This window comes from Podarcis erhardii (genome assembly GCF_964252035.2).
Source record: "Podarcis erhardii genome assembly, chromosome: 2".
In the NCBI taxonomy this organism is placed as follows: Eukaryota; Metazoa; Chordata; class Lepidosauria; order Squamata; family Lacertidae; genus Podarcis; species Podarcis erhardii.
Genome location: NC_138498.1, coordinates 72,561,743 through 72,586,509, shown reverse-complemented (window position 1 = coordinate 72,586,509; position 24,767 = coordinate 72,561,743). Strand labels below are relative to the sequence as shown.

General features: G+C 44.7%; 1 protein-coding gene across 2 annotated transcripts in view; it reads right to left on the bottom strand.

Moving 5' to 3' along the window:
• Positions 1–24,767, bottom strand: part of SEMA3B (semaphorin 3B) — a 73,758-nt gene that overhangs the window by 24,569 nt on the left and 24,422 nt on the right. For both annotated transcript variants that reach the window (XM_081851321.1, XM_081851320.1), the window contains 3 exons: positions 11,575–11,715; positions 2,839–2,996; positions 521–583 (listed from right to left, as the gene is read on the bottom strand). In XM_081851321.1, coding sequence (XP_081707447.1) covers positions 521–583; positions 2,839–2,996; positions 11,575–11,662 — 309 coding nt within the window. In that variant the 5' untranslated portion in view covers positions 11,663–11,715. The remainder of the gene's footprint in view (positions 1–520; positions 584–2,838; positions 2,997–11,574; positions 11,716–24,767) is intronic.

Here is a 24,767-nt window from a genome sequence, read left to right as displayed (position 1 = left end):
ATCAAGGAGCAAAATCTGGCTGTGTCCTGGTTCATCTCTGCTCCTGCCAAAATGGTGGGAACCCTCCTCTTATCTCCTGGGAGGTCAGGATGGGTCACAGCTAAGCAGGAATCTCTTAAGTGCACCAACCGGTCCCTTCACAGCAACATGACTCCCAAGGCCTCCTGGGGCCTCTTCCCAGGGCTGGGGCATGATGGTGCTGTCTGCGAGGCCAGGGAGAGACAGAGAAAACAGCAAGATGCTCAATGAAAACAGCAAGATGCAATGAAGGGTCATGGGTGAATTACTGGGAGGGGGAGGCTGCTATCGCGTATCAGTTTTCCCCCAGCTCATCGTGGTCAGACAACTCGGAGAAGTCTCCATGCCTTGCTTGATGAGGAGTCAATTGAAATGTTCGCTCTGGAAAGCAAGCGACTCACATCGCGTTTCCTGATGCTCCTTATCCTCCTTTGTTTTATGCCCCGACTCACATAGGGGCTGAGCAAAGGATTTTTCCTCCCCATCCAAATGGGTCACTTACATTGATGTCTTTTCCTGCCCAGTTGCATTCTTCCCTCCATTCCACAGGCGCTGGCCAGTAAATCTGTGAGAACAAAGATAAGGCAAAGATCATTTGCCAAAATATTTTTGTATTTTAAGAAATGGGCTCCTAGCATAGTCATTCATCACACTTGAAGTTAGTCAAACGCTGCTAAAAATGCTGATAGTTTTTTTGTTTTGTTTTTAACCAACCCTTAGTTGTAATGCTCCTGGCTTCCTTTACTCACTGTCCATCACCTGTCTCCTTGGTATTTGAGACTTGACACAGGCCTCCATCTTTTCTGTGTTTTGAGCATATTGTAAACATTTGCTTGGTTCAAACTACATTATATTAAGAGAGTTTTAAGTGGCGTTTTAAATTCCTTTAAACTGCCGCTGTTTTAGGGTATACATTTGTCACCAGAGTGTTTTGTTTTGATTTAAAAAAAAATAAATTGTATGGTTTTAATTATCTTTTAAAAGTTGTCTTTGCCTAGAAAGGTGGTGTATGAGGATTTTGAATATATAAACAGCACAAATAAATAAATAAACAGGAGCCATAAGGCCCACCGCTACCTTTGCACATTTTTCTACATCCCATTCGGGGGGGTGTGGGGGGATTCTGGTGACAAAAGTATACCCTAAAACACCAGCAGTTTAAAGGAATTTAAAATGCCACTTAAAACTCTCTTAATATAATGTAGCTTGAAACAACCAAGTGTTTACAATCTGCTCAAAACACAGAAAAGATGGAGGCCCATGTACTTCTTCTGGGAGAAAGTCCCAAAGATATTATACCGCTACTGAAAAGGCCCTGACTCTAGTACCTACCAGTCTGCTGGCTCTTCACAGTGGGCAGGGCCTTAGAGGCCGATTTTAAGGCCTGGGTAGGTTCATGTAAGTGATGAACTGCAAGGTTGATATCCCAAGGCTAAACTGGGGGATACTTTGCATGCCAGGAGTCACTGCAACTGAATTCCTTGGATCTGTGTGTTCCACTGTTCTGGTCCTCATTTCTACTGAATGAGGATAGCTGCCTGAAGCCAGGAGAGCAAGAGGGATCGGTGCGCACCGATCCCTCTTGCTCTCCTGGCTTCGCTTTGCTGGAGAGGTGCTGCGCAGCTTTTCCTCTCTGCGCAGCGACCCTTCAGCAAAGCGGGAGGAGAAATGGAAGGGGCTCCGTTTCTCCTGCCCCTTCGCTGAAGGGGTGCTGCGCAAAGAGGGAGAGAATTTTTTTTCCTTGTTCTCCCCCTCTAAAACAAGGTGCGTCCTATGGTCTGGTGCGTCCTATAGAGCGGAAAATACGGTAAGTTCGTAACCAGAGGTACCACTGTAGTAAAGGGAAAGACAGCCTGTAAGTCTTTTGCCATGAACTGGCCACGGTGCAAAGCTTTGTACATGTTGAGGAAACCAAACCTGACCCACAAGATCCGTTAGTTCACTGTGTGCAAAGAAAACAGACAGCAGAGCAGACAGCCATTATGTGTCATCTAAGGAATATCAGGAACTATCTTGTTCTGAGTCAGACCATTGAGTCATCTACACTAACTGGTAGTAGCAGCTCTCCAGGTGTTAAGACAGGTAACCAGTGTTGCCTGTGGATACTAGGGAATGAACCCAGGGCTCTACCAGGGAATTATGCCCCCTCTTCCAGCCATACAGGCAAAAAAAGTGCAAATGCTCGAGGAGCAGAGGGTTGGCGGTGGCTGTATTGTGCTCCCAAAGAGTTTCCCCTGCTGGGCTAGGAATGCGGCTTTCGTCCACAGCCCAGCGGTAAGGGCGTCAGCAGCCTCAACCCACCCTCTTTCCAACTCCATTAACAGGGAAGTTTATTATAGAAGATTTCACGGAGGAGTCTGGAATGCGGGATCCGTTGTCATGACGAGCGAGCGGGGAAATGGCACTACTAAAGGCTGAGGAGCAGAAGAGGGAGTTGAAGAGAGAACATAATAACTCTATTGATTGCATCCAATATTGGTGTCCTACTCAAAGCAGATCCATTGAAAATACTGGACATCATTATCTTCTGCCCATTAATACCAGTGTAAGGTACAACCCAATGTCATCATTTATTTTAAATGGGTGGTATTCAGCTAAGTTTTACTCATTGAAATGAATGAATGTAACTTAGTAGGTTAATTAACTTCTGAGTAAAACTTGGTGGAACACCACCCAAGGTTTCCATATTGTCCTTCAGTTCAGAATTTCTGGGGTGGCTTACAATAACAGGTCCGAGTCTGAGAGGGAAAAGACACGTCCAGATACCCTTGCCCTATTTTGGGGGAGAAGCCCCAGGCAAGGCAAACAGAGCCAGGCTACCTTCTTGTCCTGCTTGCTGATGTTGTCTAGGCTCAGGGAGGCCAGGTAGTTTTTCCCACCCACGAAGAGCCGTCCCCTTTCTTCATCCAACAGCAGCGAGTCATAGCAGCAGGAGCGCTCTAGCTCATAAGTGCGCAGTCCGTGGCGCAGTCGCAAATCTGGAGAGGAAAAAGGAGGGAGATGAACCACGATCGCTTGCGTGTTACGCACAACTCCATCTGCATTCACAAAGTTAGAGAGAATCAGCTGGAGTCAATTGAATACAACATAAGGCACCTAAGTGAAGTGCAAACAATTATCCCTTGATTTCTGCTTTTTAAATTGGTTTTTATTGTTACAACTGCATTCAGGAACTGAAAGGAGAGGCATAAATGCTGAAATAAACAAACAAAGCTGCACTCTGTTAAACGTGGCCATTTCCCTATTCCAGAGGATGTTTATGCAGCTTAAAACAGTTATGGCTTCCCCCAATGCCATACTGGGAGCTGTAGCTTGTTGAGAGTGCTGAGAGTTGTTAGGAGACCCTTGTTCCCCTCACAAAGCTACAATTCCCAGAGTTCCCTGGGAAGAAGGATTGACTTAAACCACTCTGGGAATCACAGCTCTTTGAGAGGGGAAAGGGGTCTCCTAACAATTATCAGCAACCCTAACAAGGGATATGACAAGGGTTGTACTGGAGATTTAATAGAATTGGATTAACAGAGAAGTTGCAGGAGGAAAGAAGTTAACATAAGGACCCACAAAAGGGAGGAGGGAAGTCCATGGGAATTTATGGAATTCTCTTTTTGTTTTGGTTGTTTGACAATTGTTTGTAAACTCAAAAATCTGAAAATTAAATTAATTTATTTTTTAAAAAAGTCTCAGCACCCTTAACAAACTGCAGTTCCCAGAGTTATTTGAGGACTGTTTAAAGTGGCATAATGCTGCTTTAGATACAATGTGTGGATATGGCCTGAGTTTATCTGAGAGATGGCATCCTTAAAAGTCCTCTTCCTGACACTCCCTTGTAATCTGAAGGCCTCTGAAAGTCAAGGATACTGGGATATCTGTTCTGCTTATGTGATGACATAGTTATTATGACTGTGCAGCCCATAAAAGCCTGCTATATGTGTGCAGCCAGATAAGGGAGTCCTTCTCCTACTCCAAGAAATTTTCAGTCTGAACAAAGAGAAAGGTGTGAAGAGCTCAGAGGCCTAGAGGGAGGGCCTCGTCTTGGGCAAGATCACATAAAGGTAATCTGTAGAGCCAAGACTTGGAACACTGGCCTCCTATCAGTTATGCTAGTGTCCCAATTACTCTTGTCTGTGCGGGAGATTTCCACACCCATTGCTTAGATGCCAGAGAGCTGTATAGGGTAAATCACAATTGAACTAGCTAGCCCCATCTTAAGGTACCCCTGCCCGTACGGGCCAGTCTTGACAGACTCTGGGGTTGTGCACCCATCTCACTCAAGAGGCCGAGGGCCAGCGCTGTCCAGAGACACTTCCGGGTCACGTGGCTAGCGTGACAAAGCTGCATCTGGCGAGCCAGCGCAGCACACGGAAACGCCGTTTACCTTCCCGCTAGTAAGCGGTCCCTATTTATCTACTTGCACCCGGGGGTGCTTTCAAACTGCTAGGTTGGCAGGCGCTGGGACCAAGCAGCGGGAGCGCACCCCGCTGCGGGGATTCGAACCGCCAACCTTTCGATCGGCAAGCCCTAGGCGCTGAGGCTTTTACCCACAGCGCCACCCGCGTCCCATCTTACTTCTGCATATTTTGGAGGAAATGATAACTATCATTTGTCCTTTGAACTTTGTGGCCAAGCAACAACATGGAGCTGCAATTAACAGAGACATGATAATGGACCTTCACCTTTATCACACAGATGAAGGCGTGCAGCCAAACGGAAGCTGCGCCTTGGTTTTCGAACGGTTCCGGGAGTTGAACAGACTCCCAGAACAGATTAAGTTCGATAACCAAGATACCACTGTACTAGGTGGTGGTGGTGAACAGATCTGAAAATGCAGATCTGCAGCCTCAGTGCTCCAGTAGATGCTGCTGACATCTGGAAATGCAGGTGGTGTCCTGTAGACACTCCCAAGCCTCAAGTTTCTGACGAACCTGCTCTGGCTGCGTACCATTCAAGCAGTGAGTGGGGAGTAGGCTGGGTGGTGGTTGGGGGCTTCTGCCAATTCCGTCTTCCCACCCTACCCCCACCCCGCACCCCATCTGTGGCCTGTGGCCTCTTACACCCACCTTTCGAGTCCGCTCCCTGATCTGTTCCACCAGCTTTAACAGGTTAGCAGCCTCAACAGCACCGTGACGTTAATCTCCCAGCACAACAGGCATCTGCGCAGAGAAAGGGCCCTTTCTCTCTGCAGAGAGCCTAATCTGCTTTCGGCAGCAGGAACAAATAAGCCATTGTGGAGAAGGGGAAGAAAGTGGCTGGCAGGGGAGCAATCCACCCGCTAATGAGCTGCTACCCATGTCGGGTGCACAGGGCGCGCAGGGTCCAGAGGGAGGTCACGGTCTGATCTGCAACCCCCCCACACTCCATGTTCCTTGGCTTGAGTCCGCTTGAGATATACATATTCTTCTAGTCCAGCAGCACCAGACAACCAACATGGCCTTCTCTCCATGCCATCTCCCTCCTCTGTGGCTTGGTATTGACCTCTGGTTGGGCCACAGATGGGCGTGGAAAAACCTGAACTGGCCTGGCTTAGCACAACTGCTTCCCCTTCCCTAGTTCTAGTCCTGCATGTTCCTTCCTGGTCTATCTGCTTTAAACACAGAACCTCCAAGTGCACCTATTTTCCAGGGACAGTCCCAGATTTACAGAAGCCATCCCCGTTTCTGATTTGATTCCAGAATGCCCCACTTTTCCTTAGGATGTCCCTATTTCATCAGAGAAATGTTGGAGGGTATGGAGTTATGTGACACCCCGAGCCAAGGAGATAAGTAACTATACAGCCTTTGGAAGGCATCTGAAGGCAGCTCTATATAGGGAAGTTATTAATGTTCAATGTTTTATTTTGTTTCTATATAATTTGGAAGCTGCTCAGAGTGACTGGGGCAACCCAGTCAGATGGGGTATAATAGTATAATAATAATAATAATAATAATAATAATAATAATAATAATAAAAACAGGATGCCCCTGTTTTCATCAGATAAATGTTGGAGGGTATGTAAACAACGACTACTCAGAGCCAGAGCACAGAACTGGAAAAGACTTGAACACCTACATATCTCACAATGGCAACACAACGTATGGCCTTATCTGAAAAAATGACAATAAGGGTGCATGCCCTGAATAGAGCATCAGATGTGGACAAAGTTGTCATATCAAAATATGGCACCCCTTTGCAAAATATTTGAATGAACACTGGCAGCCACCGACTTCGCACACAGGCTTAAGGCAAAAAACGACACGTTCTTTTGATTATAGCTTGTTTTAACTGATTTTAATACAGTGGTACCTCGGGTTAAGAACTTAATTCGTTCTGGAGGTCTGTTCTTAACCTGAAACTGTTCTTAACCTGAGGTACCACTTTAGCCAATGTGGCCTCCTGCTGCTGCTGCGCGATTTCTGTTCTCATCCTGAAGCAAAGTTCTTAACCCGAGGTACTATTTCTGGGTTAGCGGAGTCTGTAACCTGAAGCGTTTGTAACCCGAGGTACCACTGTATTGTATTTTTACATTGTTGTAGCCTCCCCTGGGGCTTATGCTGAAGGATGGATAAAAAAATCTTACAACAATAACCATGGGTTGCATGTCCCTCCACTGAAATGAATGGGAGTGTCTCTGCCATCAAGGAGTTCCACGTGTGCAATGAAGCCACAGAGCCCACACCAAAGTGCTGGGTTTGGTAAGAGAAGAAGCTAATGAGCACAGTCTTCACAGGAGCAAAAATCAGGCTACCATGGACTTTTCCTGTTGTTGGTCCTGCTTTGAAAGGAGGCTTCATTCTCATGTCCCTGCATTGCTCATTTAAAGTGAAATCGAAATTGTGGTGAACTTATTGACTGTGACCTTCAAAATCTACACATCTGCTTCTCTTTGCATAGAAACACAAGGGTCTGCACCTGGCTAGCCAGCAAGGCAGCCAGCCACACACCTGTGTGTTCTACCTGTATGTTTACATTTCACCTCTCCTCCTCATACTCTGCAGAGAAAGGGAATGAGCACACAGAGGAGGAAAGGGAGTGCAGGAGTGTGGCCGGGAGAGACAAGGAAACACTTTATCTAGCACCTTCTTGAGAATTGGTTTTTAATCACATTAATCTCTGGTGAACTGATAAGTTGGCCAGCTTGCTTTCTCTGTCACTCATAGGAAATTCAGTAGAGGCTTTTTATGAAACAATAGGTTGAAAATAAAGATGTCAAAGAGGACGGAAGGAAAAGAACTTTGTCTTGTCTGCTTGGGAAGCAGAAATAGCCTTTTCCACTGTTTGGCATATTTTTAACTGCAGCACATAGTTATTTTCATATTGTTTTGATGCTAAAAATGCCAGTCTCCAGTTTTAGATATTTTAGGGGGAGGGTGTGGAAATTTATCTGGCTGGTGGGCTGGATCCTCACCTTCCTACCTCACATGGGCCATTTGGACATGTGGCAGGGCCACCCGTCTGACATCAAAGGGGCTTGCTGTCAACAACAATTGTCTATGTGGTGCTGACAGACAGCCTTCGCTTTGTTCATTTGCAGGTGTGATTTGGATTCAAACTGCACCTGAAAATAGACATTTCCCCTCTGCACTCCAACAAAGATGATCACAAAGCTGGTCTGCGGGTGGAAATTGTTCAGTTGCAGGAGCTGTTTGGATCGAACCCAGCTGCAAAACATACAATTTCAAAGGCAGTCCCTGTCAGAATTCATCAGCTGTCTGCCCCACTTGCCAAGGAACAATAAGAAGTGCACTTTAAGCTCCCAATTGCTCCTTTGCAGCTGCATATTTATCTGCCGCACACCAGGCATCACATACGATGGCAGGTGGACACAGTTTGCAGGGAACTGTCTCTTGGGGAAGATTAAGACCCTGGCTGGGCCTAATGAACCCTGTCATCTGGAGGTTCCCCACTGCTGTTTAAGAGGTGAATGGTGCTGGTCAGTGAGTGGTCAATGACAGCAGTTACTGCTGCTTGGGGGCTGAAGGATCAAGGAGGTCTGGTGAGTTTTGCCTGGTTTTGATTGCACCAAAATCACTAATGTGTCCCCTCTGAGGAGGGTGGTAATGTGAGAATGGGTTTTACCATGGTTTTCTGTCCTGTTTGTCAACTGCCCTCCCCAGGGGAAAAAAAGCCTGGTGTCATTGCTGTCAGTTTTTAGGCATTTCTACACAGAAACTCCCATTTACCAAGGCCTTTGTTTTTTCATTGGGGTCATACCGCAGTATGATTTCCATTTGGTTTGTTGTTTACATTCTTTAATTGGGTGGGTAGGAATGATCTTTTTTATAATACTGTTGCATGAGTGACTTTGTTTTTAGATCAAAGTTGGCTTTTATTGCCTTTCTTGATGCATTGCTTGTAAATGTATTGATGCTTTGTGTGTATGTTACGAAACTATAAGTTGCTTTGAGGATTTTTGTGTGTGGAAAGCAACACATAAATGAGGATAACATTGATAAGAATAGTAATAAGAATACAGTGGTACCTCGGGTTACATAGACTTCAGGTTACATACGCTTCAGGTTACAGACTCTGCTAACCCAAAATAATACCTCGGGTTAAGAACTTTGCTTCAGGATGAGAACAGAAATCGTGCTCCAGCGGCGCGGCAGCAGCAGGAGGCCCCATTAGCTAAAGTGGTGCTTCAGGTTAAGAACAGTTTCAGGTTAAGAACGGACCTCCAGAATGAATTAAGTACGTAACCAGAGGTACCACTGTAAGAGCAAACACTTCCGGAATGTTCCAAAAGGAGTGCCTGCATATCACTCCTTCAAAGCAACCCAACTGCTCTCCATTTTTTCCCTGTCCCACAAACACTAGGGATGTGAAATGTGTGGCCCTTTATATATTGCTGCACTATGGCTCCCATTATCCTTGCTCATTAGTCATGCTGGCTGGGGCTGATGGGAGCTGGGAGTTCAACCACTTCTAGATGGCCACATGTTCCCAACCTCTGCCAAACACAGTGCCCTTCTATTCCCACAAGCAGAACACCCCTTCCCTTTCCTTCACAATCCATGTGATGCACTGTTGCAAGGACTTGGCCATGAGCATTCAAGGACTGACTTCATAAGGGGTAACTCGGCAATTAAAGCTGCAGCCTAGCAACTTTAGAAATCATTCAAAAGATGAGATGTTCCAACATGTCATTAGGTTTGGCCAGCTGCCCAAAGATAAGAAAGCGTGGCCGTGTTTGAGAGAGAGAATAACTTTTGGGGAAAATTTCCCTAAAGACTGCACCTGTGCTAGCAACTCCGACTAGTGCCCCACCAACACTGCTGCCATCAGTGGTAGAAAAATCGGATACTAGTCTAGTCTGGCTCTTAATGCATTAGCGCTGCTTTGTTGTTGTAAAAGCGGATGCCAAAAAGAACCCTACCAAAGGATAACACTTTGGTAGAATCCATTCATCACCAGAATAAAATGTACCCAGTGTCCATGGTACTGCACCATGACATCTGCTACATCCTAGGAATCTAATGCTTTATTGAAGGAAACCTTGCATTTGTAAGGAAATGTTTGAAAATTGTGAAGCATGCGGCGTAGGCCCAGAAACTAGTAAAGGTATGATGATTGTACAGCCTCATTACTAGATGTTTCAACAATTTGTCGGATCTGCTTTTCCTTAAAAATCAAGCAAATGAATTAGACAACTTTCTGTGGTCCATTCCAGGGCAACGTTCTATGTTATCATCCCTGAGTGCGTGAGATAATTTCTTCCCCTCTTAGCGAGAGATGCTTTTGTATCTTATTTCACATAAGCAGAGAGTCTATTTATCATACTAACGGACTATCTAATAGCTAAAACACTTCCAGTTACTTGAAAAGAAGCATTCTCAAACACTAACAGGGTATTTTAGTCCCTGCTCATCACTTCCAGCAGACTAATGAATGGGGCATGTTTCACAGAATCATAGAATTGTATAGTTGGAAAAGACTCTGAGGGCCACAGCTGTGTGTACAAGTGTGTGGCGGAAGTTGGACTTTGTCTTCCACCAATAGGCTGCAAGTTCATTTTGCTGTTGACTATCTAATAGTTTTTGCTGCTTGCTGTGATTCTTGCAGACTGCTAACATATTATTATTACCATATTTTTCCATGTACAAGACAACCTTTTTTCTGAATTTTTTTGGTGATAAATAGAGGGTTGCCTTATACATGGGTTAATATGCTAAGTGAGGGCTGGTGCTGCGGCAGTAGAAGGGAAATGTTGTCTTATACATGGAGTCATGTTACACACAGAAAAATACAGTAATATTATTAATTTGTATACTATATATATGTCCAAATGGCTTCTAAGCGGTTTGCAACTATAGAAAATCCACACATGAAATTAAAATATGCCATAACAATTCCATCAGAGCATTAAACCTTCACTAATTAAAATACATAATAAAAAAGCCTGTTTCATTCAGCTAGGGGCTCTATATGTTTTTAAGCAAGAGTACATGCTCAGGATTGCTTAAAGTTTAATGTATATGCCTTAATGTTAAGAAATCCTGATCATGCTGTCTTACTTCATATATTAAAATCCATTGGTGCATCACAGGAGTTCTAGATGAAAACACACAGAGAAATAGTCCACTCCTAAGCTATACAATCTGAGTATTTTGGTTAACAGCCTTTTAATATGTTTGTTAGCCAATAATCGGTCTAGTCCTTTATTTTTTTAAAAAATGTATCATACTTGTACTGTTGCCCATTATCAAATATTTATCAGATTCTTTCTGGTCATTTAAAACTTGTAAAGTATTAGCACGGCCACTTAATTTGTGGTGTTATACAGACATGAACAAATGTTCTATTTTGGCTTCCCTCCCCCCAAGTGTTCATAATTAGGCAGTCCTTATGCATCTCTTTCCTAAACTTGAAAGAAACATATCCCCACAACATATGGGATCAGAGCCAGACCTCAATGACACCAGCACATAAATCTGAGGCAGTGTTGCAAACTTAACGAAACAGAGTCTCTAGCCACACGAGTGTGAAGAAGAAGAAGAAGAAGAAGGAGAAGGAGAAGAAGGAGGAGAAAAGGAAGAGGATTTCATTTCACTATTAAAAGAACAGAACTCTTCCTGATTTGATAGTAACAGAGTGTGCCTTTCTAAATGCCCCACACTTCCTTACTCCTAGCACAGCCTGGACACTGAGTACACCAGCTACAATTTGGAGCATCAGGATAATAATACACAGCTCTCCATGACCTTGTGTGTCTCTGTAAATATCACTTGTTATGTTATAGGAGGCAGGCAGAGCCCTGAAGGAGTGGCAAGCTGGGCATCATAAGATGGAAACGCTCAGAATATAACATATTCGTAGCTGTCACATCAACCCCTTCCCTCCACAAACATAAATTCTGCTTCTCTGCTTACCACCTCAAAACCTGTCTTTCTGAGTTTTGCTGTATGGAAATACATTGTCCATAACATCCTATTGATGGCCCCATCACCTATGGAGGACTGCCCATTCAAAACTCCCCTGTAACACCCATTCCTGGTTCACACCACCTCTGAAAATGTTACATGGGTGCAAGCTCACACACACACTTCTCATCCATCCCTTCTGTTGGTTTGATGTCCGCCTTACTATGAAAGGAGAGCTTCAGACGCGGATTGGTGCTGGTAGCCAAAGCTCCATTTCCAGCCAGCAACAGGAGCACCAGTGCCTGGATCATAGCAGCAGCTGCCTCTTCTCCTCTGCAGGCGCTGGACTCTGAACCTCTGGCAGCTGAAAGGCGGAGAAGCAAGAGTGAGATTGTCTGCCAGATCGGGTTACAACAGCAGCCCCCCCCCCCAGCCCCTGCAGCATAAGTGGGAGAAGGAGGAGCGGGGGAAATCCTCAGCCTGCCTTGGAAAGGGAAAGACCCATCTAGACAGCACTGATCTCCACCCAGACCCACCTGCTGGCTTTCTGCTTGTCAGGTCACATCCAGAAATGCAGCCAAAGTTCTCCACCATGGTGCAGGCCACTGTAGCACAGTGGTTGGAAGGCTAGACTATGGCCCTGGAGGCCTGGGTTCTAATCCCCACTCAGCCATGGTGCTAGTGGGTAACCTTGGGCCAGTTATTATCTCTTCACTTAATCTACCTCACAGGGTTGCTGTGGGTATAAAACTAGGGGGTGGGGTGGGGAGGACTTCCACAACTGCTGGCACAACTTATTTTTCTGTATTTTATTTAGCTACTTTATACAACTCTCAGCCCAAAGCCCTGGTATGCCTCTTCTAATCATAATTTTCAAGATGCACTTCTGACCTTCTGGTTTCAGATCTGTACTTCTTGGTACCATTAAACACAGAACTACATGTCATATTTTGGTGGCGAATCAATGACTTATGCAAGGATATGAATGCCAAAATGGCTGCTAAGAAACCGCTTAAAAGCCACTTTGGTATGTGAGTGGTGTATTGATTAGTTAATTCATTAATGTGGCCATGACATGAACAGCACCAGGATTTTACAGACAGTAACTCAGGGCTGGCACTGAATGTGTGAACACTGTCAGCGGCTCAGGGTCAGGGTCATCAATAGAAGAGATGGTGTCCTACTTAGATCTCGGTACAGAATACTATTTCCCTGTTTGGGCACTCCATCAAATGGTCAAAGCAGTGATAAGAATGTAGGGAACTACTTTTCCTAGTGGATAGCAGTAAGATGTCCTTGACTTCAAAACAAAACAGAATCTTGCGGTACCTTAAAGCCTGTCAAATGTATTACAGTATAAGCTTTCCTGGACTATGATTCACTTCATCAGAGTTTCCTAGCAAAAACAACAACAGCAACGTTAAACTGCCCCCCGGCAGGCAATTTGTGCTTAGTGCTGCACTGATCTAAGAAGGCACCCAGTGCCTATAAACACAATATGTTTCCTTGTTATAAGATGTTTCCCACACCAAGATAACATATGTGAATATGCCACTGGAAAGCGAGATTGGTCATTTGCTGTCAAGAGAAACCTGGATTTCATAACCTTGCCATTCACAGGATTGCAGAGGTGCTGATCACATGGGATGCATAATCTACTCCTATAATAATCTGGTGAGAGGATTCATGTGCAAATGGTTTAGAAAACTGAATGGATTCCGAAAATCTAAGTAATTACCAGCCAGCTGCTAATCTCCCTTTCCTGGGCAAGGTTCTTGAGTAGGTGATCACGGACCAGATCCAGGTGCTCTTGGAGGAAACTGATTTTCTAGGTGCATTTCAGTCAGGGTTTTGGCCTGGTTTTGGCACAGAAACTGCTTTGGCCACCCTGTACGATGACCTCTTGTTGGGAGAGAGACAGGGAAAATGTGCCCCCGTTAGTCCTCCTTGACCTCTCAGTGGCTTTCAATACCATCAACCATGGTATTCCTCTGAGAGGATGTCTGAGTTAAGGGTGGGTGGCAGCATTTACAATGGTTCTGGTCCTACTTGGATGGAGGGGTCCAGAAGGTGTTGCTTGGGGAATGTTCTTTGGCCCTGTGTGGAGCTCCTTGGGGTTCAATTTTATCCCCTATGATGTTTAACATCTACATGAAGCCGCTAGGTGGGGTTATCAAGAGGTGTGCAGTATGTTGTCAGCAATATGCTGATGACACACATCTCCACTTCTCCTTTGCATCTGCAGCTGAGGCAGTGGATGTGCTGGCCCACTGTCTTGCCTCCGTCATGGACTGGTTGAAAGTCAACCAGGCCTTTTGTTCTTATTTTTATTATGCATTTTGTGTTTTTTATATTGCAATTTTATGTTGTGAACTGCCCTGAGATCTACAGGTATAGGGTAGTATACAAATTTTAAAAATAAATAAATAAATGTGAATGGGTCTTTAAGTCCTCCATTCTAAACTGATACCTGCATTACACCTGCTTTGAGGTTAATGAATGACACCACTCTGAAGAAAGTCTCTCTTGAGTTCCATGTGGTTTACTCCAAGATAAGTGAGTACAGGGTCACAGCCTCCAGTCAAACACTAATAAGATTGGAAGTGTGGTCTAATAAATGGCTACAGTGCACCAAACAACAAGTGCTAAATCCTAAACCCTCTTACCTGGAAGTAGAGCCCCATTAAACTGAATGGGACTTACTCCTGAGTAGACCTGTTTAGGGCTGCAGCCTTAAGTCTTCCTTATAGCTCATCAGGGTAGGCAACAGGGAACTAGGAAGAGCAGCTTCTACTGTAATATAGCCACACCACATAAAGAAGTGATCTCATACTTGTGGCTTTGGAAATCTGTTGTGCATTTGCTTAGCACCAGCCATATTGTCTTTGATTTTTCTTTTACTTTTAGAATCTACAGACATTTAAGTTTGTGTTCATAGATGTCCCCTGGTGGCCTCTGAAAGGGTGGGAAGATCATCGGCCAATTCAGCATCCCATGCAGTCCCATCAATACTGCATAAAAGGGTTCTGTGTACAGATTCTATATGAAAGGGAGACGGGAGCAGGAAAACCATTCCTCATCCCAAACAACAGTGGATGTGGTGACAAAGCAGGAATGAAGAATGAAATGCTCCATTCAGCTTTTCTCTGGGTGCGGAGAGAGGTGAGGGTGGGGCAAAACTACAAGACAGTTGGGCTTCCACTGTGGTAAAGAGGCATATTGTCCTGAGAGAAAAAAGAGTACGATTCAGATAAGGAGATGCTATGAACAACTATGATTTGTTTTTGCTAACAAAAGGAAACAACATCTCATATTCCAGCAAACTATGACACCCAGACGTATAAATGAGATTATGGGCACTTCCAGATGACATGTTTATGTAACATTCATCCTGATTAGTTTGCTGCAAGGTTAAATGATTTTGCATCAAGCAAGCGTTATCCCACACTTCCCAGTGCATTTTCCTGTCACTTTCTTTATTGCTACAAAAACAAATAAACCAGGTCTTTAGGGGAAACATGTTGTGTTTTGCAAGATTTCCCAATTGCTACAAAAACAAATAAACTAGGTCTTTAGAGGAAATGAGTTGTGTTATGCAAGATTTCCCCATCAATTGCAATTGTGCAGCCTGGATTTTCCAACATGTAACTGAATCCTGCTGAAACTGTGACAGTCTGAATGTCCACTTAACGGCATCTAACTGTATATAAATTCAGTCAGTCAGTCAGTCAATCAATCAATCAATCAATCAATCAATCAATCAATAATCTAATCAACCGACACCTATTCATTTCTTACTAGATAATAAACTTTTGTGTTTGCAAAGAGGGCAATCGACCCAACTTGGGTCTTTATTTGGGATCAATGAACTGTCCAATCCTTTGACCAAGGAGTCTCCCCCACCCCCTCCACCAGGATCTGTACCTCAGTTTTGGGGAAGGCAAAAGTTACTGGCTGCTTTTGTTAACCTGCTTCCAGCTGGAGGGATTGGGCCATTAACATTCTGCCCCAGTTGAAAGTTTAGAGGGGGTGGAGAAACTATTCAGGGCAAGCTGCTCTGAAGGGCATCAAGGCCTCCAAGACACTTGATGCCCAAGCATTTGAGCTTCACACAAAGGGATCTGGCAACCTATTGTGATGAGCAGCTCATAAACCCAGACAAATAACCTACTCACTCTCCACCCATCCCCAAGGGTGAATATGGCTTTCCAGTGAAGAAGAGCTATCTGTTGGCATGACAACCAAGGTCAAAGTATCTCAGGGGCTGTTATTCACATTTGAGGCTAACTTTGGTGCATCTCCCCATCTTTTCCCTTCATTTCACCCCACCTCAAGGAGATGCAACTTGGATGATTACAACTGCATCATCCATCAAAATAGGGCACCCTAACTCAGATGCAGAAGAACCCTTGGGGCATTTTATGCCTTAAACAAAATTATGTTGCTTTCATTTCGCATGTTAAAAACTGGTGTGGTTCCCTTCTGTTAATCAGATTGCATTGCAGAGGGTTGGACTAGATGGCCCTTAGGGTTCCTTCCAACTCCTATTTAAGAGCAACCTAATCAAGATTTTTAGCATTATTTTTTCATAGTTTTTTTTTTCATAAATAGGAAGAATAGAGATGAGCAGGGATGCTCTTTGCAGCTGGTAGCCCAGGATACCTCTTACCTTACAATTGCTAGGGGTGGGGTAGACCTGGACGCAAACAGCTAAATAAATAAATATGAAAACAAAACCAGATACAAATGAACTGCAATTGCTCCACATCTATCTTAATGTATTAGGGGGAATCACTCTGCCCCCAAATATATCTAGACTTTACAGAAGCAGGAAACCTTCTAAGTGTATAAGCTACAAGTCACAAGAGTTTTCAAATAGATGTCCTCTATTTTTGCTCCTATCTGCCTAGTGTCTCTCCCCCCAGACACACAAACCAATGCACACTCCTCTCCTACATCCCATCATGACTTCAGTCTTCTTCATCCTACCAAGGTATACCAAAGAACATTACAGCAGCCTGATCAATGGCCCATCTAGTCCAGCATCTTGTCCTCACATTGGCCACCCAGATGCGTGTGGGAAACCAGAAAGCAGGACCCAAGGCTGTGGTATTCAGAAGCATCACTGCCACTGACCCTGAAGGTAGAGCAGAGCCATAATGGTCATTAATGCTTTCCTTCTGAAGTTCAGAAGCCTCAGAGGCAGCCAACCTTGGGCCTGCAGAAAACATTCTGCTGTTGTTGTTCCTTATTCCACCTCCTGGGAGAGACTATAGTGATGGAGCACCCATGTTCTTCATGGATCACAGGTTCAACTGCCGGCACCACATTTTATTTTTTTTAAGGGATCAGGGAACCAGTGACTGGGAAGACTAAAGTCTGAGGCTTTAGAAAGCTGCTTCTTATCAGAGCTGACAATTACTGAGCTAGATGAACAAATAGCCTGAGCTGATGTTAGGTGGCTTCCTATGGGGGCACGTCAATATATCCTCTCTGTGTGTGTGTATGTACTGATGAAGGGTTTCATCAATGAGTGACTTTGGACGCCACACCTTCTTCAGCTCCTCCATATTTGTTCCATCTGCAGAGGCAAGCTCTCTGAACCCATATCAGCCCTTCATTGCACTTGTGTCTGTCATTTCTTCCTGTGATTTTATGTGCAATAGAGCTGTCTGTGTTCTTGGGAAAAGCTCTATTAAACTCTGAGGCTATTGTAGGTCCAGTGCTGGAACAAATTGCTTCAGAGCTGCAATCTAAAGGTGCACCACAAGGCCGGCATTCCTGGTCCGATCAGGAGCCTGTAAGGATCTCCTTTCCCTCTCTAGCAGATACCAAAAGGCAATGCTTAGCACAGACCCCTCACCCAGCCACCTCCAACATCTCCATTTGCCAGACTAAACCTTGGCAGCTCCATGCATTCTGCATATCAATAGACTGGGACAAATAAGCGTCACTGGGAGATGTTTCTGTGGCTTATTCTGTACTACTTCTGATCTAGTATATCCCTTTGCAGCAACTGTTTCTGATCTGAGAATATTAAGAGATTATGCAGATTCAGTCGCTCTGCATTGTCACTGTCACAGAAGTGGATAGTCCTCTAATGCAATGCGTGGGTTGGGAAGAGGAATGTTTTCATAAATACTTTTGAAATCGTTGAGCTGACTGCTGGAATTAAATATCATGCTAATGTGTGGTAGTAACAGAATAATGCAAGTACAATGTGCAGTTCAATATACGTCTAACACGTTTAGGGTTAATACAACTATGATGTAAAGCCGAGAGGAGGTTTTGCTATAGACAGCCACAGTTTTGCCTAGTGCAGGGGTTTCTGAACTGTGGTCCATGGACCACAAGTGGTCTGCAAGCTTTGTTCATGTGGTCTGCAATTTGTCTTTACAGACAATTTTTTTTTGTTTACAGTTTACAGTTAAAAATCATACAGCACCTAGCACAAGGCATTACAATTGCTACAACAGGCAGAAAAATCTATCAAGCAATTTTCAAGTGGTCCATGGTGAAGAAAGCTTGGTAGCCTAGTACAGTGGTACCTCGGGTTACAGACGCTTCAGGTTACAGACTCCGCTAACCCAGAAATAGTATCTCGAGTTAAGAACTTTGCTTCAGGATGAGAACAGAAATTGTGCAGCGGCAGCGGCATGGCGGCAGCAGGAGGCCCCATTAGCTAAAGTGGTACCTCAGGTTAAGAACAGTTTCAGGTTAAGAATGGACCTCCAGAATGAATTAAGTTCTTCACCCAAGGTACCACTGTATATAAAAGCAAGAAAGTGGGATTCTAAAATGGCCTTCAACTAGCCGCGTTACCTGAAGGATCACCTCCTCCAATCTAGACCTGCCTGGACTTCATCTGGATGATCTGGAGATCATCTGCGACTCTTCTTCAGCAGCACCCAGCAAATGAGGTTTGGCAGGTGCAAAGGACAGCACCTTTTCAGTGGTGGCACACCCATTGTGGAATGCCCTCCCTAGAGAGGCTTGCCTGGCACCTATGTATATTATGGTCCTTTTAGTACCAGGCAAAGACTTTAACAATATTTCCTAGGTTTTCCAATCTTAAAACCTTTGAGATCATAGAATTGTAGAGTTGGAAGGGACCCCAAGGGTCATCTAGTTCAACCCCCAGCAGTGCAGAAATCTCAACTAGATCATACATGACAAAATAGAATGTTTGGGATATTCTTGGCATCTAAAAGATTTGTGACATTTTAGTATGCTCTAAGCTTTGTTGCACCGATTTGATTTCCCGATGTTTTCTTTTTCATGCATTTATAATCTTGTTTAATACTTACTTGCTGTAATTGTTATGGGAAGCTGCCTAGAGAACTTTCGTTATTGGTTAGCATTTAAATAGTGCAAACAAAGAAATGCTGTTGCCGCCCCTGCTGCCAGCTTCCTGTGCTACTCAACACATAGAACTAAAGGTTTGCTTTAAACCCATACATTTACCCGACGCCCACTTAAAGCAAGCCACAAAATACTTCCTGAAGCAGCAAGTTCTGACACTACTTCCAAAAATTTAATAATTGGTCAGTCTAGGATTCTGGTGAGCCTCCAGGAAAAAAGAATCCCACAAAATAGAATATTATTGTAGTGGTTTAAAATCAACTACACCTAACACAGGTAATTAGACAGCCTTCCCTGAAGCTTGACAATCCTCGTCTTGACTGGGAGAAAATGCCAGACAACAGAGATGACAAGGTGTCCTGCTCCAACCAGGTCAGGACACAGTTTTGGGGCATCGGCTGGTGTAAACCACAAACAGGTCAACAGCAGATTAATGTGAGAAACACAACCGGACAGGTCAGGATCAAAGGGAATTCAATAAGGAGAGCCCAGGTGTAGCTGGACTCAAAGCATATTGAAGCAGTCCGGAGGCAAATGCAATCCAGCAAACAGGGTCTTCAAGAAGAAATCCAGAGATTAGCAGCACAGGAGGTCATTCAATGGTAGGGTGGAGCAGGTAACATCAGTGATGGGGAACCTCAGGCCCAGGAGCAAAATGTGGTCACACAGGCCTTGGAATTCTCTCCCCAAGCCATGCCCCTCCCTAGGTCATCCCCTTCCTATGGGTCCTGCTCTGAGCCCTATGCAAGAGCTTTCATGTGGTTGGAAGATGCCCCAGGGCTGTGATAATGCCTCTTGCCCACCTGAATGGAGGTAAGTAGACATATAGTCTATACCTGCGTGGAAAAACCAGAGAATTTGGCATAGCTAGAATGTAGCCTTACAGTAGGTAAGATTCATATCCATTTCACTGCCCACTTTTGCTTCGAACATCACCGGCCACTGGCATATGGCCCCCTGACTGTTTCACACAAGGGCCCTCAAGCAGAAACAAGCAAGGTGCTCCTCATGAACCTGACAACCAAAAGACATGCCAGTCACCTAAGGGCTTACACCAGGCACCCTCAAACTTGGCCCTCCAGCTGTTTGGGGACTACAACTCCCATCATCTCTAGCTTACAGTACCAGTGGTCAGGGATCATGGGAACTGTAGTCCCTAAACAGCCAAGTTTGGGGATGCCTGGCTTACACAGTTGGGCCTCCTAGACCCCACCCACGACCAACTGCAAGTGCTTAACCCTGCTCTCCAGGAAGAGAAGGGATTACTGTCAAGTACGGTAGACCATTACTCACAAGTAGCTCCAATATTTGGGGCTCTCAGGCACACATTCTCCTTTTCTGGGTAGGCGCCTGGGATTTCTGGGAGGCACTTCAGCCTCTCCTGCTGACTCAGAAGGGGGCTCTTCTGCTGCGGTTGTTGGAGACCCACCTCAAGGTTTCTTCCAGGGCAGCCTCTGGAGACAGGCCTGGTCAGATTTCCACCTGAATGCTAAGATCTTTCTGACCAGTGGCACTTCTTGGGCTTCCCTTGGGCTATGGAAGGTGTTGGGGCTTCATGGGAGGAGTCTAGGGGTCAGGCTGGGGCCCAAAATGGCATAAATGTGCACAGATGATGCATTATGCATAAAGAAGCACTGCTCCTTTGATAAGCAGAAAATGACTGTTACAAGTTAATGGAATTTTCCGCCTGTGTGCGTCTATGTGTACAAATAAAGCGAAGAAACATTTAAGGCAGGAAGGCAAGCAGAGAAACAAATTAAGAGGCCTTTAAAAGGAGAAGAGAAGAGAAGAGTGCAAGAGAGCAAGGAAAAGAATGCCAAATGTAGGGAGGAGGGTTGGGTGGGAAGCGTACAGTGACAAAGAGAAAAGCAAACAATAGGAAGCCAGTAAATGAAATTAATATCCTGGCCTCTTTCACACACTGCTTTGACAGAGCCATACAAAGGTCGGTGGCAGCACTTTGGGTGGAACAGCTGGCTGTTAAAGAAGCAAGAAAAGGCTGTTCTCCCTTGACTCCTGAGAGCCACCTGCAGTCTTCACCTTCAAGAATAAACTAATCCCTAAGACCTAGCATCCCTGTAGACTGGTGTTTGTCTTTTGTGGGTATATTCTGCAACATGACATGGATGCAGTAAAATTGCTTTATAGCGGTTGTGCTGAACCATCTGCACATCATTTCACATTATTTGTTGTTCTGCAATGCTTCCCCCAAGTTACTACTATATTTTTTGGTTTTTTGGAAGGGCACTCTTGCTCTACAGTGCAACAGGGGTGGGACAAAACAATAGCAACCCAATAACATTTGTGGTCTAGAAAGTTACAGGATTTCAGCAGGAAGTTATAGGACATACACTGATTGGAAATGAAGCAGCACATCTGTCCCAAACCTATTGCACATGCAAACAGTGTCGAAAGTTTGATCGTGTATAACTGCCCTGATGCCCTCATGAGTGCAAATTGTCAAGAACGCACATGAATTTTTTGGGGTGAGATCTTATACCACCCCTGGTCAGACCAATGGTCAGTCTAGTCCAGTAATGCCATAATTCGGTCTAAGAGCAAACTTTGGTGATTGAGTGCCCACCAGAGAAATAAGGTAACCCCAAGCTAAGACAGTACTTTCTATATACTTGGAGGACTTACCTTACATTAAAAGGTAACTGAAATTTAAACCCCCAACCACCAAAGTGACCAGAACAAGTAAGCTTCCATCTCATAAAGATGGTGGTGTGTCAGCTGAAGGGGGGAACAGTTAAGGAAACTGGGGGTGGGGTGGAAGGACCAATGCTCAGTGGTAGTGCATCCTCTTTACATGCAGAAGATCCTGGGTTCAACCCCTGGTGTCTCCAGGAAGGGCTAGAAGAGGCTGCCTGAATCCCTGGAGAATTGCTGTTGTCCCAAGTCAACAGTACAATTAGGAGCTAGACATATACCACAAACTCTTGATTACTGACGTGTCTGGAAACCAGTCTCTCAGAGTCTTGACAGGGATCCTTGTGATGTTTTGTGATGGTTGACGATTTGACATCAGTGAGCCTACTATGTGCAAGGCATGTGCTCTGCTACTGACCTATAAGTGTTAATAGGACACCTATAGAGAGTGCCCTATCTTCCCCCTGCCTTGCTCTGAGCCCCCCTGTAGATGATCAGGGTTTCCTAGTTGATCAAAGCAAAGGGAAGCTGCTTGTCTAGAGTCTTGGTAGCTGGTATCCGAATTACTGCTCTGAAAGCAATGGCTAACTCAGGGGTGGGAAGCCAGTGGTCTTCCAGATGTTGTTGGATTCCAGCTTCCATTGGCCCCAGCGAGCATGGCCACTGGTCAGAAGCATGATGGGAGTTGTAGTCCAACAACACCTGGGGGGTCACAGATTTCCCATCCTTGGGCTATATCTTTTCTAGGCCCTTATTGATGGAAAGGTTGCAAATGTGTTGTTGCTGTTAGGTCTTTGACTTGCACATATGACTCATCAGCACAACATTTGGGCACAATCTATAGACAAGGTCCAGCTCAGCTCTCTTCTTAGGCCAAGCCCAATCGTTGGAATTGCATAGATGTCTCCAAGGTTAATGTAATCCACTGTGTAAAAGCCAAAAGCAAAACTACAGTGCTTTCCTCCCTGTGTGAAAAGCAAGGCTGCCAGCCAAGCTCCCAGCAAAGAGAGTGAATTCTGCCCCTTCCCCGCTTTTTCCCATGTCTTTCTATTTACTTCAATCCTTTTTTAACATTTTCCCTGAATGAATCTTCCCCAGCCTGTTCTTTTCATCAAGACATGGCCACCTCTGAGCCCATTTGTCTTCTGCAATTATTCCCCTGCATCTCTGGCAATTAAGTGATGCCAGCTTCTTAAAGCAATTATGGAGATGTCATTTGAGCCCAGCTGTAAGGCAGGGAGGGCGATTTTCTGGTGACTGCTCCATGGTTGGTGGGTCAGCTAGTGAACATGGCTTAGACATCAGGTGAGAGCACAGAGCTCCCTTTCCAGGGAGTTGGTTAAGCTGCATAGGAGAAAGTGAAAAAGAAAAGAAAAAAAAGAAAGCTCCATCCCCTCACAAAGTTGTTTGTTCTACTATGTTTACTTGGGGTGGGGGGTTGCATTAAAATAGGATCTGGCTGCAGCTCCTGCTGAAACTTTGTTGGGGAGATTGTCTTGGAGAATATGCAGTGGGCTCTCCAAAGACTTGCACACTCAGGTAGGATTGCCCAGACTGCATTTGTGGGGCCTGGAAGTGAACCATGTCTTTCCTGTGAGCAAGAATTCCTTGCAGTCGGAGCCAAAGCCAAAACTTTTCCAAACAGAGCATTCTCAGCGCCCCAGCAGGGAAGGGCTTTGTTGCAGTGATTGCTGGAGGAGCCAGTCTTCCCTCCCAGCAGATGCCTCATTAGAACATATTAAAGTCACTGCACTGCAGCAAAATAGAAGCAGAGCAAGAAGGGGGGGCACCCCAATCTATGCCGCTGGGCAAGGGGGCACCTCTTTTTGCTTTGTACTGAGAATCCCCATATTCACTGGGCTGCAAAAGGCAGCTGCCCTTGAAATGGGAAGGCATGCGTAATTATTCCAGGGAAGAGTCCAAAGCAATAGACTCCTATTATCAGTCTGGAAGACCGGTTAGAATGCTTCTTATAACTGGGGCAAATAATGGCAGGATCACTGGGCATTTTTCAGTGGCTACTGGGATTCTTGCAAAAAAAGCTAGGTGGACTTACATGCATAAGCAGGTATGCAAAGGATGCTAGTGGCGGCAGCAGGGAACAAAGGAGAAGGGGTTTGGTGTTACAATTAGTGACTCCTTTGCAGCAGTTGAGAGCACCTGATGACACCATATTGCTTTGTAAACTTTAGACATACTGGAGGACCATGGCAATTCTAATTAAACAAACAACAACGTAAACCATACAAGTCAACCCACCTCTGCCTTACCATATGAGAGCAGGCAAGATATGTTTACGTGCTCAAAAACATTAACCCAGTAGAGACCAAACTGCAAGACTCCTCTGCTTGATTTGGAAATTTGGCACAATGAATCACAGCTCAGATCAAACATATTGCAGAGCTCAATATACATACACCATTTGGTGCAAGTTCTTCTTAGGTGCCCAATTCCACATCTTTTCGTTAACAGAATAAGCAAGTTAGCAAGTTGGTTGTAAGTTGCTAATGAACCAGGAACTTCACAGCCCATTTCTTTTGGCCACTTTGCAGCAGCTCTGCAGAGCTGCAGATAAAAACTTGAAATATAGTATGTGGGGAACCATCATGAGCCAGATCTGTGGCTAAGGCTGCAATCCAGAGCATACTGAACAGAGCTCCCATGAACGAAGTGGGGTTTGCTTTTGAATAAGCTTGTATAGTGCCTAATGATTGGTAGTATAGGGTAAGGACATATGGAATCATAGAATTGTAGAGTTGGAAGGGATCCTGAGCGTCATCAAGTCCACCCCCAATGCAAGAACATGAACCAGGTCATACACGACATCATTTCACTCCCTTTTATAAAATAGGCAAAAATCTGCCTAATTTTTACAGATTGCAGAATTTGCTTTTTCTTAGTGGAGAGAATGTGGGTTCCCTTGACACAGAATATTGATGATTTTAGCATGGCTCTGACAATAACAAATCGGTTTTACAGAAGGAGAAAATAACTAATAATATTTACTTCCCTACTTGAACTGAATTCATTTGCTGGTGAAAGAAAGTAAGCAGGAAGGAAAAGACCCCTGATAAACGTTGGTGTTAGCCTTAACAGTCAGTGTCATTCCACTCATTATTAGTAGTAGTAATACCCCGCCTATGTGACTAGGCTTCCAACAAACTATAAAACCATAGTAAAACATCAAACATTAAAAACTTCCCTATATAGGGCTGCCTTCAAAGGTCTTCTAAAAGTCACATAGTTATTAACTCCTTGACATCGTATGGGAGGGTGTTCCACAGGATGATTGCCACTACTGAGATGGTCCTCTGCCTAGTTTCCTGTAACTTTACTTCTTGCCTGTCACCTGAACAGCCTCTGCTTCCAACATGTCCTGTGCCTCATCCTCCATCTCTTGAC